Source organism: Humulus lupulus, chromosome 4 (genome assembly GCF_963169125.1).
Source record: "Humulus lupulus chromosome 4, drHumLupu1.1, whole genome shotgun sequence".
Taxonomy (NCBI): domain Eukaryota; kingdom Viridiplantae; phylum Streptophyta; class Magnoliopsida; order Rosales; family Cannabaceae; genus Humulus; species Humulus lupulus.
The window spans coordinates 238077534-238098233 of NC_084796.1; the positions used below are offsets into that span (position 1 = coordinate 238077534).

Below are 20700 nucleotides of genomic sequence, written 5' to 3' on the forward strand. Positions count from 1 at the left end.
TAAAATTAATATTCTTAAACTATAGGTTAAACTTAGAAAATCTATAAGTACTACTATGAGTGTCCAAATAAATCCCGGTCTGAACCAAAAATCCACAGTCATAAAGATAATACTATAATTACTATAGTACTACTATCTAACTAGTTAAGTAAAGTTCTTGGACTCTACAGTAAAGAAATTCTGTATTTTTGTAATGAATCGTATTTTTCACATCTTTTTCAGATTTTAATGTATTTTTGTAGATTTCCCTATTTTGTATATGATCTCGTACCACTAATTTTTATTTTTATCTATTCTTACTCTTTTATTTTGTAGACTTTAAAAATAAAAAGATAATTCCATTTATTTTTTGTGGCAATGAAAAACTTCATTAAAAAATATATAATGTCATACAACCTAAAAAGACTTAATATTCCGAAAAAAAATGAGGGATAACGTCTACTAAATAAATTGTCTATCCATCCTAAGAGCGTACGTAGCCAATCCATGAGTAGCCACATCAGCTGAAACCCGAACATGGATTAATGACACTCATGGAAATCTGGATAACATTCTTGCTATATCCTCTAATAAGGACCCAAGGTCTTTGTAAAAGCTATGTCGCTTAGTGAAAGCAGACACAAAAAAGATAAATCTAATCAAATAAAGTATCCAAATAAACTTAAACTCATTTTATTAAAAAAAAAATTCTTAACTTAACAAAAAAAATCTAAAAGCACTTTCCCTTTCTCGGATAGAAATATAAAAATTAAAAAAGCCAAATTAATATTTCACCATACCAAATTCAATTTTTTTTATAAACACATTAAACACAACAACAACACCAAATTAATAATAGGCAATTTAAGATGTATGATTTTTGCACCCGAACTATGACCTATACATTATCATGACCCAGAATTTTCGAGCTATTAAAAATTCTCTGAAGTATTCACAGTATTGTAAAATAAGACTTCTGTCCAATTCCATCCAATATGACTAACAGAATACTGACATGACTCTTTACTCATTGATGTGTATTGGTCACATCAGCGCCACATGTGTAATTTAAAATAAAAAACATTTTAAAATTCTAAAAACCTATTTTATTATTAAAAACTAATAAATTAAAATAAAATAAAACTAAATTTTCATACTTTATTAAATCATAATCAAAATACAAATAAAATAATTTATAAAAACAATAACATATTTGTACACATATAAACGTTAGAATATAATTAGAATAACATTAAACAAAAAGAACTTTTCTTAAACTTCTTCTTCCGCTCCATTGGTTTCGATGGGTAAAATCTTTTTTTCTTCTTCCTTCTATCTGTTTAGATAAAAAAAAAACAAATCTTGAACTTGTCCGTCTTTTATCTTATTCTTTCCATCGACGAAGGGGTCACGTTGAATCCAACACCCAATCTTGTCCATCTTTCTCTTCTTTGGCGTCAACTTTGCCTCAACGATTAGGGTTTATGTCCTAAAAGCATGTAAAATGACATTTTATTGATTTAAATAAAAGTACGATTTTATTATATTTAAATGTTATATTTATTGTTTGAATAATTTTTATTTTTAATTTACATTTATTATCTTAATTATTATTATCTCGATTTAAACCCTTTAAAAGATATATTTCTAAATTTTTATATATTTTTAATGTATTTCTAAATTATAAATCTATTTCAAAATTTTTGTAAAAAGGTTTAGATTATTTTTTTAATTAATTTATTAATTTTTAATAAGAAAATAGATTTTTAAAATTTAAATTATTTTTAATTTTGAATTACACATGTGGCACTGACGTGGCCAATATACATCAGCGAATCAAAAGCCACGCATCATTCCATTAGCCACAAGGGAAGGAATTGGACGGAAGTTCCACTTTACAACACGGTGAATAGTTCAAAAAGAATTTTCAACAACAAAAAAAATCATGGGCATGATAATGTATAAGTCACAAAAAACCTAAGTAGTCTTTATTAATTTTAGTTTTTTATTATTTACTTTATTAATTTTATTAAGAAAATGAATTTTTAATTTAAAATTACACATATGACGTTGACTTGGTCAAGACACATCAACGAGTTAAGAGCAACATCAGCATTCTGTTAGCCACGTTGGATGAAACTCAACAGAAGTCCTATGTTTCATCACTCTGAATAGATCGAGGAGAATTGTTAACGGGTTGAGAATTTCGGGAGGCATAATACGGTAGTAGTAATAGTTTGGGGTAAGAATCCTAAATAATCTTAATAATATTACTCAGCCATTGAACATGATTATTTGAGGACAGATAGCAAAAAATTTCCAAAATTAATCTACTTGTATCATGCAACTTGGGAACAAGAAATGTTAACATACTTTTCTCTAAAATATATGTAGAGAACCAACAAACATTTAAAAAAAATCCTAATCCACATCATATATAATATATATAATAGGATAAAGAACCATTAAATTATAACCATAATGTAACGACTACACATATAACAGTATAAATATGGCCATTTTTGCAGTCACTCACAGGACTTAGTCCACCATGCGGGTCCCACTAATTTTCCAAGTGTCAAAATTTGAAAATTGTTGATAATTTTTTTTTTAGTTTTGCTTTTCACATATTGTAACCAGTCATGTGAACCGTTTGAAAAAGGTGAGAGTAGTTGGCAGTGAAAAGCAAATGCATTAAGGTAATTGAATGTGCATATTCATGTAATTTGAGGTTATTATAGTAATTTTGGTGAGAAGTTGTAGTCATTTACAAGAATGGCTGCGTAATGACTTGGGCGCTGCTAAGTAATTAATAATAGATTTTGCGGAACAATGTTATAATCGAATATAACAAAAAATGATACATTTGAATTTTTTTAATGAATTTTTTTATTAAGTTTCGATGGTGAGGTTTATTTCTTCACTGATGGATTAGTGTAGCATAAGCATAATATAGTATTGGAGTATATTAAGGAAATGGTTGAGTGATGAAGAGTCAATATGATTTGATTTTCAATTTTTGATTTTGTTTTTGTGTTTTTTCTAAAATTAGTAGTAATTGGAGTTATTTATGAGATTTGATACGTAATGTCTACTGCTAAGTAATTAATAAAAAAATTTGTGAAAAAATTGTTATAGTCGAACGTAACAAAAACTGATACTTTTGAATTGTTTTATATGAATTTTTTTATTAAGTTTCATTGGCCAGGTTTATTTATTTCATTGATGGATTAGTGCAGCATGAGCATAATATAATATTATAGTGTATTAAGGAAATGCTTGACAGATGAAGAGTCATTATTTGATTTTCAATTTTTTGTTTGTTATAAATAAAATATTTTAAAAAATAATTGATGACAATATTTTAAATAAAATATATATTAAAATCTCTCATTAATTGAAAAAATTATAATAAAAAATTATGTATTTATTGTTGTTCGAAATTTTTGGCACAAATTGGCATAACATTTAGACCATTAGAGTTACTATTATAAATAATAAGTGTTAGATCATAATTGTTGGTTAATGTGCAAGCAACTCTTAATGTAGTGATAATTAAAATACCATATCACAATTCAATAAAAAAATATTCTTGATCTCCTATTGTAATGATATGTTTAATGATAGACACATACAATTTTGGATGGTCTTAACCTTAGTCTGTAACGCCCCAACTCCAGAGACCGCTATAGTGCACATTTCAAATAGTGCTAAACTCGCTAATCGATTCGTTTGGCCATAAACGTGTAACTAAGCATGATTAGCGGTTTAGGGGTTAAAAACTTTGGTTAAGATATAACGTTTCACTAGAATGTTTACTGTGTACATTGGGATCCCAAAAATATAATTTCAGAGTTTATTACAAGAAAGTGTTTACAACAGACCGTTCTAGGCGGCAAAACAGGGTTTAGCCCTAGTTCCACTTTCAAACCTCGCCCAAGTATTGGTCGAGCAGCTGCATATGTACACGTCATCACCTAAGCTCTCCAACTCAAGGATGGTCCAGCTTTCTTTTGCCTTTACCTACACCACAAAGCACCCGTGAGCTGAAGCCCAGCAAGAAAACTCATATGCTCATAAACAGTCATATCATGATACCAAATCATATCTGGCATGCTTAGCATTCATAGCTCTATTCAGCATGCAAATGAATTCAAACAGATGCTGGGGTATCCAGGATAAGAAATCCTGGCCTTCTGATTGGAGGACTATCAAGTCAATCCTAATCAGATGAGTGTCGCAACACTTGAGGTTCTGATAAACTATGCTGAGTGACCGACAAGCGAGTCACTAATTCAAGTGGAAAGGTGGCTGTTGGGTAAGCCTCTAACCTTCAACAGGTTCTGGTAAACCATACTGAGTGACTGACAAGCAAGTCACTAATTCAAATGGAAGGCTGGCTGTTGGGTAAGCCTCTAACCTTCAACAGGTTCTGGTAAACCATGCTGAGTGACTAACAAGCAAGTCACTGGGGCCTCAGTGCCCAAAGCCATGCATATGATGATCAAAATGATCATACAGAGCTCATAGCTCTGATCAGATGAGTGAATATCACTTTGAGGTCCTGGTAAACCATACTGAGTGACTGACAACCAAGTCACTAGGGGCCCAGTGCCCATAGCCGTGTAACAACACCGTTACCTAGGCTTTCCTGCAATGGCTCTAAATGACTAGCCTTTGGTTAGATAAATGCTTGTTTATATTCATCGAACTTGAGGTCGGTCCTGCATTAATGCTCTTTGAGTTATTCAATGCAGAAGGTCGATTAGGTCTAATTGACATAGCTTGCACTAAACACACTAGGGTTGTCCTGACTAGTGAGTTAGCACAATGTGACCAGTGCCCAGTACCACTGCCGAACCTGACTAGTGAGTCACAACTTCACAGTTGATACTAACACCTTTGCCAAATCTGACTAATTAGTCAGTGCCATGCACAAGTAAGCAATGCTATCAATATATATCAATTTGTATCATATGTCACACATCCAAAGATGAGGCATTCAACATGCTTACTTAACAATTGCGAGCATAATAATGATCACGCACAAACACAGAGACTCAAGCTCTGACCAATCTCATATTCATCATTCATGGCATGCCCTAATCACATGTTTCTCGTGCATCACATGCATCACACTTAATCATCCAGCATGCCTCAATAATAATCATATGCAAATGGGCAAGATTGCCAAGCATTCATTATGCTATCAATGTTTGCATTTAAACATCCAACATGCATCAATCATAGCCATGCATGTCACATATGGGGTGCAGTTTTCTCACCTTGGGTTCGAGCGAGAATTAATAAAAGATACGACCTTTGAGAACGACCAGTCCTTTGGTCCTTTAACGGTCACCTAGTCATAACCAAAAATATAGGATACCATCAATGAAAATGAAAGCAAAGGTTTCCAAACCAATATCTAGCCTCCGGGACATCAATCCACACTTAACCGGGTAGTAGGATCGACCCCGAGGCCTTAAGCTAGCATCCCCAAGTCAAAAACCTATTTTTGACCAAATCTGCCCTGATGGGCCGCGGCTCACCATAGCCATGCCGCGGCTCACCCTCAGACAGAGGCAAAAACTTGCCCAGAAGCACACTCAGGCCACGGCACGCCATAGCTAGGCCGCGACACATTACGCAAACCAGCAACAGTCAGATTTTCTTCCCCTGCGTTTCCCTCGAAACCAAACCTTCAAACCAGTCCCAAACCTCAACCTAACACCCAATTCAATCACCAAACATCATCTACAACTCACCCACATCAAAACCCAAGTTAAACATCAATTAAACTTCCATTAATTCCAACTAACCACCAAGAAATCACAAGTTGAAACTTAAAAGAAAACAGAGTATAATCAGACTTTCATGGCTGAGTTTCCTTACCTCAAGCTGGGTTTTCAAACCCCTTCAATGGCTGATTCAAGTTCCTAAGCTCAACCCTTGATTTCCTAGCTTATTCCTTCAAATTGGCTTCAAAATTCCAAAGGGGAAAAGAAGGAAAATGGTGTACGACAAAGAGAGAAAGATGAGGATGATGATGCTATATTTTGGTTCTATTTTTCTACAGCCTTAAAGTCCATATAAATCCAATCAAATGACCAAAATACCCCTAGGTCACTTAAGGTTCCTAAAGCCACCCCAAGGGAAAAATTGTCCTTTCCAACCAATACCGTTAATCATAATTAACGCTCTCCAATTCCCGCTAATCTCAATATTCTCAAATGTCAATAAATCATATCCCATTACCCTTTAATTCCCGGCAACGTTCTAATTACCAAATTACCCCGAGACTCACTCCGAGCCCCGAACTTAATCCCGTTATGACTAGAACGAAAACTTGCATTCCCATGATCGTCTCATGTCGAATGGCTCGAACCAATCCACATATAATGTGGTAAAATTATAATTCACCCATATGCATGAAATTACATAATCACGCCCCAACGACCAAATTACCAAAATGCCCTTGCAATTAAAGTATGAACCCATATGCATGCATTCACCATTATATAATAATATAATTCACATAAACATGCATATAATCATTAAATACCATAATAAATCAATTATGGCCCTCCCGGCCTCCTAATCAAGGTCCTAAACCTTATTAGGAAATTTGGGGCATTACATAGTCCCTTTTACATTAGTAGTGTTTTGAATGTCACATTTTCTCACACTCCTACCTCAAACACTACTTGATATATATGGGGAATTCTTGGGGCTTCAATTTCGACCGTACCCGTAGGGCTTATTTTTTAGCCCTTGATTTTGGATCTAACGACTATAGCATATTTGGTTTGTTGGGTGTGGGAGGGGTATACACTAAACTGAAATGTATCTGATTTATATAAATTGAATGGAAGGTGTGTGGGTGTAACGACCTCCTTTCTTAACATACATATATAGTGTAAAAACAAATTTTAACCTAAATACGACAATACTGAAATTTTGAATTTACAAAAACTTTATTAAACAATACATAAATAATGTTTATAACCTCAAACCACACAATACTCACAACTAAATAAAAAATTTATCTTACATACAAATCTTAATACTTTTATAAATCATTTTCGTGGCGTTACTACACCTTAACGTAGAAATGAAAATATATCCAACTGATAAATTGAAAAGCTTTATGTAAATTACAAAGTTCATGAAATACTTTTAAAGCTTTAAGTAAATGATAAAGTTCACAAAATACTTTTAATGAAATATAATAAAACCAAGTTTCTTGTTTATTTATAAAATAGCATAGCAGAACTCCACTCCCTTCAGGTCAGCCCCATATGTACAGTCATGTTGGCTCCATGTATACTCATCAACGATTTATATTTGGGGCCTCTTACCTACAATACAAAACATTAACTGATGAGCTAAGGCTCAGTAAGCAGAATAACTACCTCATATGCATTAAAATAAACGTGCAACATGCTATGTATTCTCTTTCTTTCTTTCACTTTCCTTTCTTTTGGGCCCTAGAGGATGCTGCTGCCGGCATTACATAGGGAATCACATTCCCACCTGAACATAAACATGATAATAGGGAATTTCTCCCTCATAAACATTCATTATATAGGGACGTACATCTCCCTCCTTACTTATTTGGGACTTAGGTCTCCCAAGCAGCACCTCTACTTTAACGCTTTCAGTAACTTGTCTGTGAACATTAAGCGTGCTTATGCATAATAAATATAACATTCTTGAAAATAACTTATGCATAAGAACATGGCAGGATAACATATAAAGCATATAAATGCACATAAGACACATAAAAGACTTGTATTGTAGATGAGGATTCTACTTACCTTGCGTCTTGATAAAACAACCGAAATTGTTAGCTTCCTGGTAAAAACACAAACTATTAACTTACATAAAATCTACATGATGTAATTTTAGTTTATAATTGTTGTTATTCTATTTTTCTCTTATTCTTATTTTATTGTTTATTTTATGTCCAGGCATATGGTCATACTATAATTGTCCATGGCAAGATCCTGGTCTAAAAGTCGTGGTCATGGTCATGGTCATACGGAAATGTCCAGGTCATAGTATCTGTCCATAATAATAGGGAATAAGGTCATATAATAAAAATCCAAATAGTCCAAAGTATGACCATAGCCTATATAAGTTTAGTATTATAAAGATACATAACAAAAATAGTTTATATTTCAATTTTGGCATTTGTAAAATATGACGACATGGTAAAATAATCCATATATAAATTTTAGCATTTTAATGGCATAGTAAAGTAATCTATATAAATTTTGGCATTATAATGGCATGGTAACATAATCCATATATAAATTTGGCATTATAGTAAAATAATTTATATATAAATTTTTTTGTATTATAACGGCATAGTAAAATAATCTATATATAACTTTTGGCATTGTAACGTCATAGTAAAATAATCTATATATAAATTTTGGCATTATAACGGCATAGTAAAATAATCTATATATAAATTTTGGCATTATAACGGCATAGTAAATTAATCTATATATAAATTTTTGCATTATAACGGCATAGTAAACTAATCTATATATAACTTTTGGCATTATAACGGCATAGTAAAATAATCTATACATATATAATAACTAAATAACTGAAAATAAAGGCTCGGGAAGAGCTTACCTAAAAGGTTTTCGTAGGCTAGCGTTATGGACAGAACTTCGCCTAGATCTCCGAGGTTTAGAACTTTAGAAGGGTGTTAAGAAGATTTTTGGGTATAGTAAGAGAAAGGAAAATGAGGTTTTTGTGATTTCAAGATGAGTTTTGGAAGGGCTATTTATAGGAAAAACTTGGGATACTATTATAATAAAATATTAAAAATAATAAGCATAGTGGAATAATAACATATTCAAAATATCAAGCATAGTAATTTGCTTAAGTCATCAATGTGTCACTACTGCATCAACATGTGGAACCCATGGGGTGGACCCCGCTGTGGGACCCATGTGGACCCTACTGTGGGACCCTTGCGGACCCCACTGTGGGACCCACTATGAATAGTACCCGGTGAATAGTAAAAAAAATGAAAATTTCCCAATCTTCTTATATTACTTAGTCCAGCATTTTTGACTCACAAACTTTTCTGAAAAAGTTTCTCTAACACCCATAAATTAATTATTCCCACCTGTTGGTTACTTCAACAACTTAGAATTGTTAAAATCCCATAATAGAAAACAACTACACCCCCAACGGTCATGAACACTATTCACCAACGGTCATAAACGGCTAGTTTTTGCCCTATAAATACTTGTTCCTTCAACCATTTATTTTCACAACTTCTTCATCTCTTAACCTTCTAGATAAAATTCATCATCAAAACATGAATTTCTCTTTATTTTTCATAACTTTAGTGATTGTTTGCTTGTATTTAGCATCATTCTATGGGTATTATACTAATAAAATGCCCATGAATGTTATAGTTGCATATTCATTAGTTATTCTTCCACTTTACTTAATAGCTCTAACATTCGGTTAGCATTGTAATGCACTCAAAAATGAATAAAAAAATATCTTCTCTTATCTTTCATAATTGTTATAATTTGTAAAAAGAAAATGGGAGTTACAGTGGGGCCCAATGATCTTACATGTCAGTAGTATTAATTGAATGCCTCCTTAATTTACTCCTTTATATTAGTTAAGTCTTTTCTGAATGCCATTTTTCTATCTATGTTTGGGTGTCTTAACTTGCGCACTGTATGTCTCATTCTCAAGCTTTTGCAGTTCTTTGAAATGCCTTTTATCTATCTATGTTTGGGTGTCTTAACTTGCGCATTGTATGTCTCATTCTCAAGCTTTTGCACAGTTCTTTGAAGTCGAAGATGAACAATTTGGAGACCTAGGGAGGGAAAGGTAGCTGGATTTGAAGTAGTCGTTGTAGGGTGTAGATGGCTCCGACGAATGGGTTAGTTTGGGTTTGAATCATACTTTTGTGTATTTCTTGGTTGGATTTTTTTTTTCTATGCTTGGCAGGTCCATTTGTCCATATTTTATGTAGCGGAGGTCGAATCCCTTGTTATTTCATTGTCCTTTCCTAGTTTGAATTTATATGATAAGGTACTCTAGTGATTTGATTTGGGTATCTTTGTTGTATTTCCACTAGTCAGATTTTCTTTCTTCCATTAAATTGTTGTTGTGTTTATATATTATTGTAAATATTTGTGAAGAGGATTCAGAACTTTTTTTAATACATTTATAGAGGGCATACGAGGGGGACGGTTAAGCGAACCCCTTTATTGGCAATATGTTATATTGCCAAATTATTTTTTGTTCAAGAATAGAAATAAGTAGGTGTTCTGAATGAGGAGAAACATGTTATTCTTAATTGATTTGATTGACACGAAGATAAATATGTTTATGATGATGGGTGAGGATTGAAACTATTACTACAGGAAATAATTATAATTTTTTTAAATGTCACCACTTTTTTTTGTTGAAAAGTGTTTTGTTTGTTTGCAGAATGTATTATTTTTTTTGTTGGGAAACTGGTATATGAATTGCACTGAAGGCATTCGTTTGGCTATTAAGTGGATTTTGCACCAGTTATATATTTTATATAAGTCTGTGAGTGCTAGGCATGTATAGTAAATATGTTGTTGGTGATCGTGACTATTAGCACGTTGATCTCAAATTACGAATTGAGTATTCTTATGCTAGAATTTTTATAGGATGGAGGTTCTGGCATTGGCTGTGAGGATCTAATCAGAATCTGTACGGAATCTCCAAATCTGTTATTCTGAGTTGAAGGAGGACGTACATAAAATTGAAGTTGGTATTAACTATCTATCAGAGCATATTAAAGGGTGAGATGAGGATTGACGGAGGTTTCAGGGGAAAATTCTCCAATTTTATTTTGGAAGTTGCGATGAGGTTGCACCAGGTAGCAACTTAGAAAAGGGAGTGGCAGATGAAATTGGGGTGAAAGAAAATGAGGTTGGTCATGGTGGAGATGTTGGAAAAAGTAAGGATGCAATGATTGAACACGATGAAGTTGCAAAGGGAAAAATTAGTTTGGCCGATTTGAATGTTACCATTTGTTCTCGTAGAAGTGGAGGTTTTAAATGTAATGTTGAAATTTCAACCAGTGGTGGTAGAAAGATGGTGAGCTGTTTAGCAGGAGGTGGAAAACGTACTTTCTTTGATGAGAAATTGTTTCGAAGGACAACTGAGTTTGGGAAAACTTTCATGGACCGAGGGAAATCAGTAAAAGTAAGTGTATGGTATGGGTTTAATTGTTTTCCAAATTGAAAGAGGTTGTTATAGAGTACTATATGTTGGAGAACTTTTACAGTGTCTACCTCTCTCTTTGACAGTGATTATGGGCCAATTCTAGACTATATATTTGATGAGAATTTGGATGGAGGGTATGCGTTAAGTTATTTGTCGAAGGATTTTGTGGTTTGTATATTTGGTATAATGTGGGAGAGAAGTTGATTTTGTTTCACATGTCTAAAATTTTTGGTATATTCCATTCCATTAGGCCCCTTAGACCATCCATTGATACAATCCCTAGTTGAAAAGTGGTGGGACACTACGCACACATTTATTTTCGAGAGCCTTGGAGAAATGACTATGACTCCAAAGGATTTTAGTGCAATAACTGGGTTAGCCGTGCACGGGACACCTTTAAAAATCGATAAAGAGATTCATAAAAAAAAAAAGACATCGTTCTAAGACTCCTTGGACAACCATTAATAAGTATTCAAAAGAGAAAGGTTACCATTAGTTGGTTATACGATGCATACCAAGGCATGACGACCAAAACATTGGAGGATGAAGAGATACTAGCTAGAGTGTTCTTAATAGCACTGCTTGGATCAACATTATTTGCACGAAGCAATAACATGGTTAATGTGTGTTTGTTACCATCCCTTGTTATATTGACAAGGTAGGAGCGTACAACTGGGGCGCTGCGGGCTTGGCTTACTGTTATAAACAAATGGACGACCTATGCATGCAATGCACCACCTCCATAGGTGGACTATGGAAAGCATGAGAGGTAATATTGTTTTAAATATGGTTGATCTATATTTATATGTATTCATAAATAATAAATCAAAAAATAAATAATTGCTTCATGAAACAATCATTCCTCTATGAACTAGTTATGTTATGTTACACAAAGGTGTGGGGAAGAGAGTACATTCCTTCTTTGCGGGTTACATCTCAGTGCATCATGTCCAAGTTATTTCCAATATCCTTGCTATGGATTAGCTGCCCTCCGCCAAGCATGGAACATTCAATCCTACTGGACTACTAAAGAGAAATACTAGATAATCTAACTTTCAAAGATGTAAGTAAGCGAAGATGATACTTTAGTGTAGGTTTCTTTTTGCACTTACTAATATAAATGGTTAATGATAATATTATGTCAATAATAAATATTCATATGCCATGTAGGTTCAATGGTTCCCTTGGGGGAAAATAAAATGCCAACCTGCGTATGTGAGGTTGTCCGAACAACCAAACACTCGTAGAATCCTCCTATTGGGACTGCATGGAGGCGAATGGTACTTGGCTGAAAGAGTCACAATGCAAAGTTACAACATTCCACAAACAAATATCCCTAAGAGACCTCCAAAATCAATGAAAGTAAAAGAGAAAACAATTCTTATATCAAACAATTGGTGCTTAGTTGGGAAGCCCGGAAGGAATTTTTTCAAAAAATCCACTAAGTTGACATACGATGAGTACATATCGCTATTCTTGTCCAACAACAATAATGAAGAGGTTTGTTTCAAATTCATAATTAATATTATTAAAATGTCATAATGTTGTGTCTTTAATATATATATTCTCTGGAACTTCCACAGGATGCCCCAAAACAGGCGGATAACCTATTTTCAAAGGATGGTCAGGATGAACTAATAAGAAAGGAGAAATAAGTCTCCAAAGTTTATTATGTACTTTTCATTGTGTGTGGATGACAACTTTATTTTTATTTTTGGCTTAGAGAAAATGCATAGCTGCCATAGGACTACTTACTAGGTTAGATGGAGTCCAATCAAATCTAATTCAAAAGATTAACACAACTAGTGAGACTTTCAAGACACACTCCAACATCCTAATAACCTTGATGATTGATCTGGTAAGCTTTATAATGCCAATTTAATGCGTCAACCTTAAGGAGTAAGGTTCCTACCACACAAATATATGTGTAATTAAATGCTAATTTTATTCCCTTGACTTTCCATTTTTCATAGGCACAAAATTCCCCAATTAAACCAAGCAGAAGACCAACAATTGAAGATAACGTCAGCACCAACTAAATAAATAAATAAATGAGGGTCAAAAAATGAGTCATACCCTATAGTACTGAATTGTTAACTAGGAGAGATCCAATGTCCAACTTAATATGTTTGTTCGATAGTAGTTAATAATATATTGTGTTTTCTTCTATATTTCATATATACACAAAATCATTTTGAAATGTTTATTGACATGCCAGACATATGAAATTGTTGGAAAAAACTCACAGCAACACATTTAGAAAAATTAACCTTCGCCCTCCACTCCCATCTTCTAGTTAGTTCTCAGTATCACCATGTTTTGGAATTGGTCTAGACTTCTAACCTTATTTAATTTTTAATGTGCTAATTGAAGCAAATTTTTATTCTAAATATTCCAAAATAGTAATATCAAACAATTAATGTTGTCAGATACACTACCGATTCTTTTAGAAAGGATTAAAATAAAACATATCTCTTCACTTATTTGATTCCACAAAGCTACCAATTTCTATCCTCAATTTAGAGCCCACTTCAAATGAAAAAAATAAAAAAATTTATGTCAAGGACAAGAACTCATATATAGGTCTTTTGCCTCAGTCTGCCAAAAATTAACGAGGAAGGGAACTCTACTTGACATTACCGATCATACATAGGCCTACTAAAAATCTCCAAAATACAGTACTAAATTAACATTGCATATCAGCTTTTAAAATGAAACCAAAGTAAATTATATTTCCTAATTCTTCGACCAATCGTTTCTAGCAGCTTTCTTCATGATATGATCTCGCAACTTATTCGCTTCCGAACCCAAAATTAGTGACCCAATGTGTAGCCTTTGAGCTGATTCTCCAGCCTAATAAATTAGAAAATAATTAATACAACCTCATTTGTAATATCATTTAATTATTGCCAACAATAAAATTACACAGACAATAAATAATAGGATGTGTACATTTGCGGAAAGAACGCATCCATTTATCTACCCAATAGATGTTTCATAACATGCAAGCTACTATCAAAGTTTCCAACAATCCTGTGATGATTTGTTGCTTCTGCTATGTAAAAGTCACTAAAAAATCGAAGATTCCCATTCAATTTTGAAATAGACTCCTTAAATGCTTTGTCCATTGACTGTAGCTAAACAACACAGATCATAGCAAAAATTTAACAAAACAAAAAAATTGACAAACTAAGACACATAAACCAAATTGTATAAATATATTCAATATATACCATGAATGACAAAATAGCAGTTCTAGCTTAAGAGATAGAATTTTTAGATCGTTATAAACATCAACAACCTTCTCACTCATATTCAGCATAGATACAAACCAATGTCGCTTTGCCATGATAGGAACACATGCCTATCCTAACTCATCAGAGAAACTCACAATAAATGCATAAAATAAACTAACGTAACCACACCAATTAAAGTACTATAACAAGAAACATACATTCTCACAACTTCCAATATCTCCACTCCAATCAATCCATCTGCTGCAGTCACTAAATGTAAATAAAATTTTATGATTAGGTCTCTACTTAACAACAAAACAAGAATCCTCAAATGGCAAAATTAAATATATCAAATATCAAAATTAACAAGTACATGTGGACTTTTCCTCATAAAACTTACCGACAATGCAGTAGGAATCCACCAATATTTCCTCTGAAAACCACATTCAGATTTATCAAATGCATACAAAATCTCAAGCAAACAATTCATAACCTATAACCAAACCAAGAAATTTAAATACATTAACCTGAAATCAAATAAACCTCATAGATTTTTTCAAAAAAAAAAAAAACTAATAACATACTCGGGGGGCCACTAATGTGTTCTCTCCCAATGTGAGGAAGTCAAACCTTTTTCCAACCACTTTCTCCCCCACAAAAACAATCTCACTAAAAAATATCCAACAAAATTAATCGCAAAATTATACATACAAAACAAATGGAATCAAACAACATATAAAACACAAATAATGTACTAAAATTAAAAGCACAATATAAATGAGTTTAATAATACACTACTAACTTCTTTGGTAAATTAGTATCCATCACATAGCTCTCAAAACCCCCTCAAATTCCTTTGGCACACCAAAATCTCGCCAACTGGCACAATTTTATATCGTTCTAGGTAACACCGCAAGAGAGGAAGAAACCTGCAAACCATTATAGCACACTCTAATGAATTTAATTCAGTCAATTTAAGAAGAAAATAAAATGAAACAATACAGCCACCTCCTCTTTACCTTCAAGCCAAGCATATTAATTTCACCTTTCAAATCATAAAAAAATTATGTATCAAAATAAGATCCCCCCCGCATAACTAAAATAAGAAAGGCTGAGTGCTGGTTTTTCCTTCTCCCATGGCGAAGAAGAAGAAACCACTACGGAAGCTAGTTTCTCCAGTAGGAGAGCAAGATCAACAGCTAAATCTGGAAGAGAATTTTCCAATTTATGGCTTGGACAACAATCGAGTGGAGGAAGACAAATAGTTTGTTGTAATAGGGGTAGACGAAGAGGAAACTGAAGGAGACGTGGATCGTCACTTTGACGAGATCTTAGGGTCGGGAGACATAGATACCCAGGGAGATCAATTCAAAGGGATAGACCAGGCTGGATCGACCTCTAAGTAAATCTCGTGGGCAGACAAGGTGGATGAGAGTGACTATCAAGCTTCTGCTCAGAAGCAATGGCAAAAATTCCAGGCTGGTAATCTTTCATTTTCAGATCAGAAACTTGAATTAACAGAACCAATGTTTAAGGAAGGACGGAGGTTTGCTAAAATTGATGCGGAGGAGGTTAAAATGCAGTCCGCCAATTGGAGTTCGGCAGTGATATTCATGGTGCTAGGAGCCAACCCTCCTATGGCTGTCTTTGAAGGATTTTTAAAGAGGGTTTGGGGTCACCTAGGGATAGCTCAGATAGCTAGAATGACGATGGGTCTCACTATGGTAAAGTTCAATGATGATGCTACAAGGGATCATGTCCTTGAAAATGGCCTTCTCCATTTTGATAGAAAACCGGTTATAGTTCGGCCATGGACGGCGGATTTGAGTGCAGTTTGTCTTGTTCGCTCTGTTCCCCTATGGATTCTCCTTCAAGATTTGGGGCTCCAATATTGGGGTAGTAAATGTCTCAGTGCTTTAGTGAGCACTATAGGTAGGTCGATAATGGTAGACAAGTTCACAAGGGAACGGTCTCATATTCAGTTTGCTTGAGTTTTGGTTGAAATGGAAATCACTAACAATCCTCCGAAAAGCATACAGTTCATTAATGAACATGGTCAGATCATGGAGCAAGGGGTTGAGTATGAGTGGCTACCGATAAAATGTAAAACCTGTGCTGGCTTTGGGCACTCAATGGCAGAATGTAGGAAAGAAAAGAAAGTTCAGTGGGTCAGGAAAGACGCAGAACCCCAAACGGAGGAGGAGCAGGGACCTGGAGAACATCAGGTTGGAAAGTTGAAAGAAAGTGTGATTCAGGCTAGTTCAGAAATGAACAAAGATCAGGCAGAACCAGATGAGTCTGTTATACCAGGTGATGAGACTATGGCTGAAACTAATGTTAGAGGTAAGGCTAATCAACCATGGCGTACCCCAAAACGTGTTGATGCGCACGCTAAGGAGGGATAGAGACCAGTCACTCATGCTAATAATGCTGGTCATAAGAACAAGAATTTGAACAAGTTCGAGGTGCTTCAAGAACCAGTGGTGAACAACAAGGAAGGCAGTTCCAATCCAAACTCCTCCAATGGATAGCTGCAATATCTTAAGTTGGAATATTAGAGGGCTAAATAATGTCAATAAACATAGCCTTGTTAGTGCTTTATGTAGTAAGTATAAAGTGGGAATTTGTGGTCTTTTAGAGACTAAACTGAAGGGTTGTAAAATAAGTAACTTCATGGACAGTCATTTTCCGAACTGGGATTATCACACTAGTTCCATCATTGAAGGCCGTATCTTAGTTATGTGGAGAAGGTTATATGTTAAAACCATCATCTTAGAGGAATCCTCTCAAGCAGTTCACTGTCTGGTGAAGGTGATGGGTGTGCAGCTGGAGTTTGGGGTCACCTTTGTTTATGGTCTTAATTCGATTGAGGGTAGGAGGTGTCTTTGGGAAGGGTTACAACGACCTAATCACATGCTTAAAGGTTGGCTATATTTAGGGGATTTTAATGCCCCTTTTTCAGGCAAGGACAAATCAGGAGGCAAGGCTATCTCAAACTCAGAGTTAGCTGATTCTATAAACTGGCTGGCAGGTGCTCATGTTGAACCTTTACGGAATATTGGTTCCTATTTTACTTGGTCTAATAACCAAGATGGTGCTGCTAGGATCTATTCGAAAATTGACCATGCTGTGTAATGAGAAATGGCTTGATTTGTTTTCTCAGTCTACAACCATATTTAGGTGGGAAGGCATATCTAATCATTGCTCTTGTCTGGTTAGTATTCAGAATTCTGAGAAGTTGAGTTCCAAAAATTTTCGATTTTACAATTACTGGGCGGATCACTATGACTTCTCTGATTTGGTGTTAAAAAGTTGGAGAGCCCCGATTAAAGCTTCTGGTATAAATGCGATTTTTCTCAAGCTGTTGAGGCTTAAACATTGTTTGAAAACTTTTAATATGGACAGATTAGGCGATTTAAAAGCTAACTACAATAAGGCCAAAGACTCCTATCAAGTAGCTTAGCTGCAAGCTCATCCCCATGATCCATGTTATCAAGAGGCTGAGAGGACAGCAGCAGGGAATTTTTCTGTTCAGGAGAGATTATATCAGAGCTTCTTAATTCAGAGAAGTAAAATCACTTGGTTCAGACAAGGAGATTTGAACACCTCTTTTTTTCATGCTTTTTTAAAGAAGCGTAAAGCTGAGAATGGGATAGTCTCTTACATGATGACAGAAGGGCAGTTAGTTGATAATTATACTGAAGTGGTCTCTCATTTTTTGGGTCATTTCAGAGCTTGTTTAGGCAGTCCTAGCTTAGCTTCAGGCAGGGTAAATATCCAGCATATTGAGTTAGGGCCAAAACTTTCAGTTGAGCAGCAAGTAATGCTTTTGGAGACCTTTCTCTAAGAAGGAAATTCGGGAGGCTTTATTCAGTATCCCAATTACTAAATCCCCAAGTCCTGATGGGTATGGTTCTGGCTTTTTTAAAGCTGTCTAGAGTGATATACGTGAAGAGGTGTGTACTGCTATCTCTAACTGTTTTGAGTCTGGCAGCTTCCCATCTAAGCTTCATGAAACTACCCTTTCATTGATTCCTAAGGTTGCTAATCCCTCCCGGACTGTCGACTATAGGCCTATAGCATGCTACTCTACGTTGTATAAGTGCATGGCTAAGTTGCTTTGTAAGAGGTTGGCTGTTGTTCTGCCTGTTATTGTTCAGACCAATCAGGGAGCTTTCATACAAGGTCGCACTTTAGCCCACAATATCATGATTTGTCAAGATCTGATTAAAAATTACGGGAGAGTTTCCACTTCTTCGCGTTGTGCCATAAAGATATATCTGAGTAAGGCATATGATACTGTAGATTGGTTGTTTCTTGAGGACTTGTTTAAAGCTATAAGGTTCCCCATGAAGTTCATAGGTTGGGTTATGTCTTGTGTTAGGAGTACCACCTATTTTCTTGTGATGAATGGTAGAATTCAAGGCAATTTTAAAGGAGAGAAAGGGTTGAGACAGGGTGATCCTATGTCACCTCTTTTATTTGTTCTCATCATGGAGTATTTGTCTAGAAGTTTACAACATGCAGCGCTTAACTCCCTCTTTCGTTTTCATCCGATGTGCAAGAGTCTTAAGCTCATTAATTTGTGTTTTGCGGAAGAATTGCTTATTTTTTGTAAGGGTACTCTCCCAGCTATTAGGAGTGTAAAGAGGGTTCTTGATGATTTTTCTACTGCCTCTGGTCTGAACATCAATGTTGGCAAATCTCAAAATTTTTTCGGTGGAGTCTCTACTTCAGATAGAACCAGGATCTCTCAAGAGATTAACCTTTCAGAGGGTTCCTTTCCTTTAAGGTACCTTGGGGTTCCAATGAGGCCAACAAAATGGAGACATGCAGATTGTGAGGTGTTAATTCAGAAGTTTAGGCTGAAGATTCCGAATTGGGCTAGTAGACATCTCTCCTTTGCTGGCCGGATTCAACTTATAAACTCTGTTTTTCTTGGGCTCCGAAACTATTGGATGTCAATATTTGTGTTGCCCCAAAGTGTAGTCAAGGAAATCGAAAGACTTTGAAGAGGGTTTCTGTGGGGCATTTCTGGGCAGAGGAGTAAATTACACATCCCATCTTGGCAAAAAGTCTGCCTCCCTAAAACTTATGGTGGCTTGGGATTTAGAGAAGGGGCAACATGGAACCAGGTTGTTCTGGCTAAGTACATTTGGGCATTATCTTCCAAACCTGACTTACTTTGGGTTAAGTGGATTCACTCCATTAACCTGAAAGGACAGAACTTCTGGAACTATGATTTGAAAGGTGATTGTAGCTGGTACTGGGGGAAATTGTGTCATCTCAAGAAGTGCTTCAGTTCAACTGCTATATCAGCTGCTGGTGTACAGAGGAAGTTTCTGTCTTCGAAGCTTTATAATAGCCTTCTAATTCAGCAAAAAGTTGAGTATTCTAGGACAATTTGAAGCAAATTTATCCTTCCTAAACACAGGTTTATGCTATGGCAGGTGGTTAACTCACAGTTGCTAACAAGGGATAATCTTAATAGGCTGCATATTCCTTTGAGCACTCTGTTATGCCCGGTCTGTGATTGCTATCAAGAAAGTCATGCTCACTTGTTTTTTGATTGTAGCCTTTCCTCTCGGCTGGTAGACATTATCTTCAATTGGCTGGGATTTGCAGCTTGGCCTTTGGATTTCAATTGCTGGTTGGTGTGGCTGACAAGGGCTAGGAGTGTAACTAAATCTAATATTGTTAATATGGTGTTTGCTCCTGTCATTTACAGCTTATGGACCAACAGAAACAGATGCCTTTTTGATGGTTACTCCTCATCTGTTTTATCTCTAGTTCAGGAAATTAAATATACAACTAAACATAGACTTTACTTAGTGTCCAATAGACATAATTCGACTCAAGACCAAATGTATATTCGTTATCTTCTGTGTAATTAGTGGCTGGTTTGGCCTATTCTAGGCTGGTACTGTGTTTGTATATGTGTTTTGGTTGTATTCCAGTTGGTTCATTTGTTCAATGAAGCTCTTTTATTCTTCTTGATCAGAAAAAAAAAAAAGATCCCCCATAATTCAACTCCAATGCCCTTTCCTCCAAGACTCAAAAAATATTACATCATCTGCGTTCATACCATTGTTTCCAATACTATGGCTCATCTGACTGAGCAACTCAAGTGATATGACCGAATTTCTAGAAGTATCATTCAAAACATCAACGTCGATCAACTTATCATCCCCATCAATGCTTTCATCTACATCAATTACATCATGACTATCCATCT

General features: G+C 35.0%; 1 protein-coding gene across 1 annotated transcript; it reads left to right on the top strand.

The window, feature by feature from the left end:
- Window positions 1–16468: 16468 nt before the first annotated feature.
- LOC133833036 (uncharacterized) lies at window positions 16469–19873 on the top strand. Its single transcript, XM_062263298.1, has 7 exons — window positions 16469–16808; window positions 17104–17337; window positions 17428–17596; window positions 17685–17919; window positions 18097–18285; window positions 18404–19396; window positions 19508–19873. The coding sequence occupies exons 1-7, from the start codon at window positions 16469–16471 to the stop codon at window positions 19871–19873; spliced, it is 2526 nt and encodes an 841-aa protein (XP_062119282.1).
- Window positions 19874–20700: the final 827 nt, after the last annotated feature.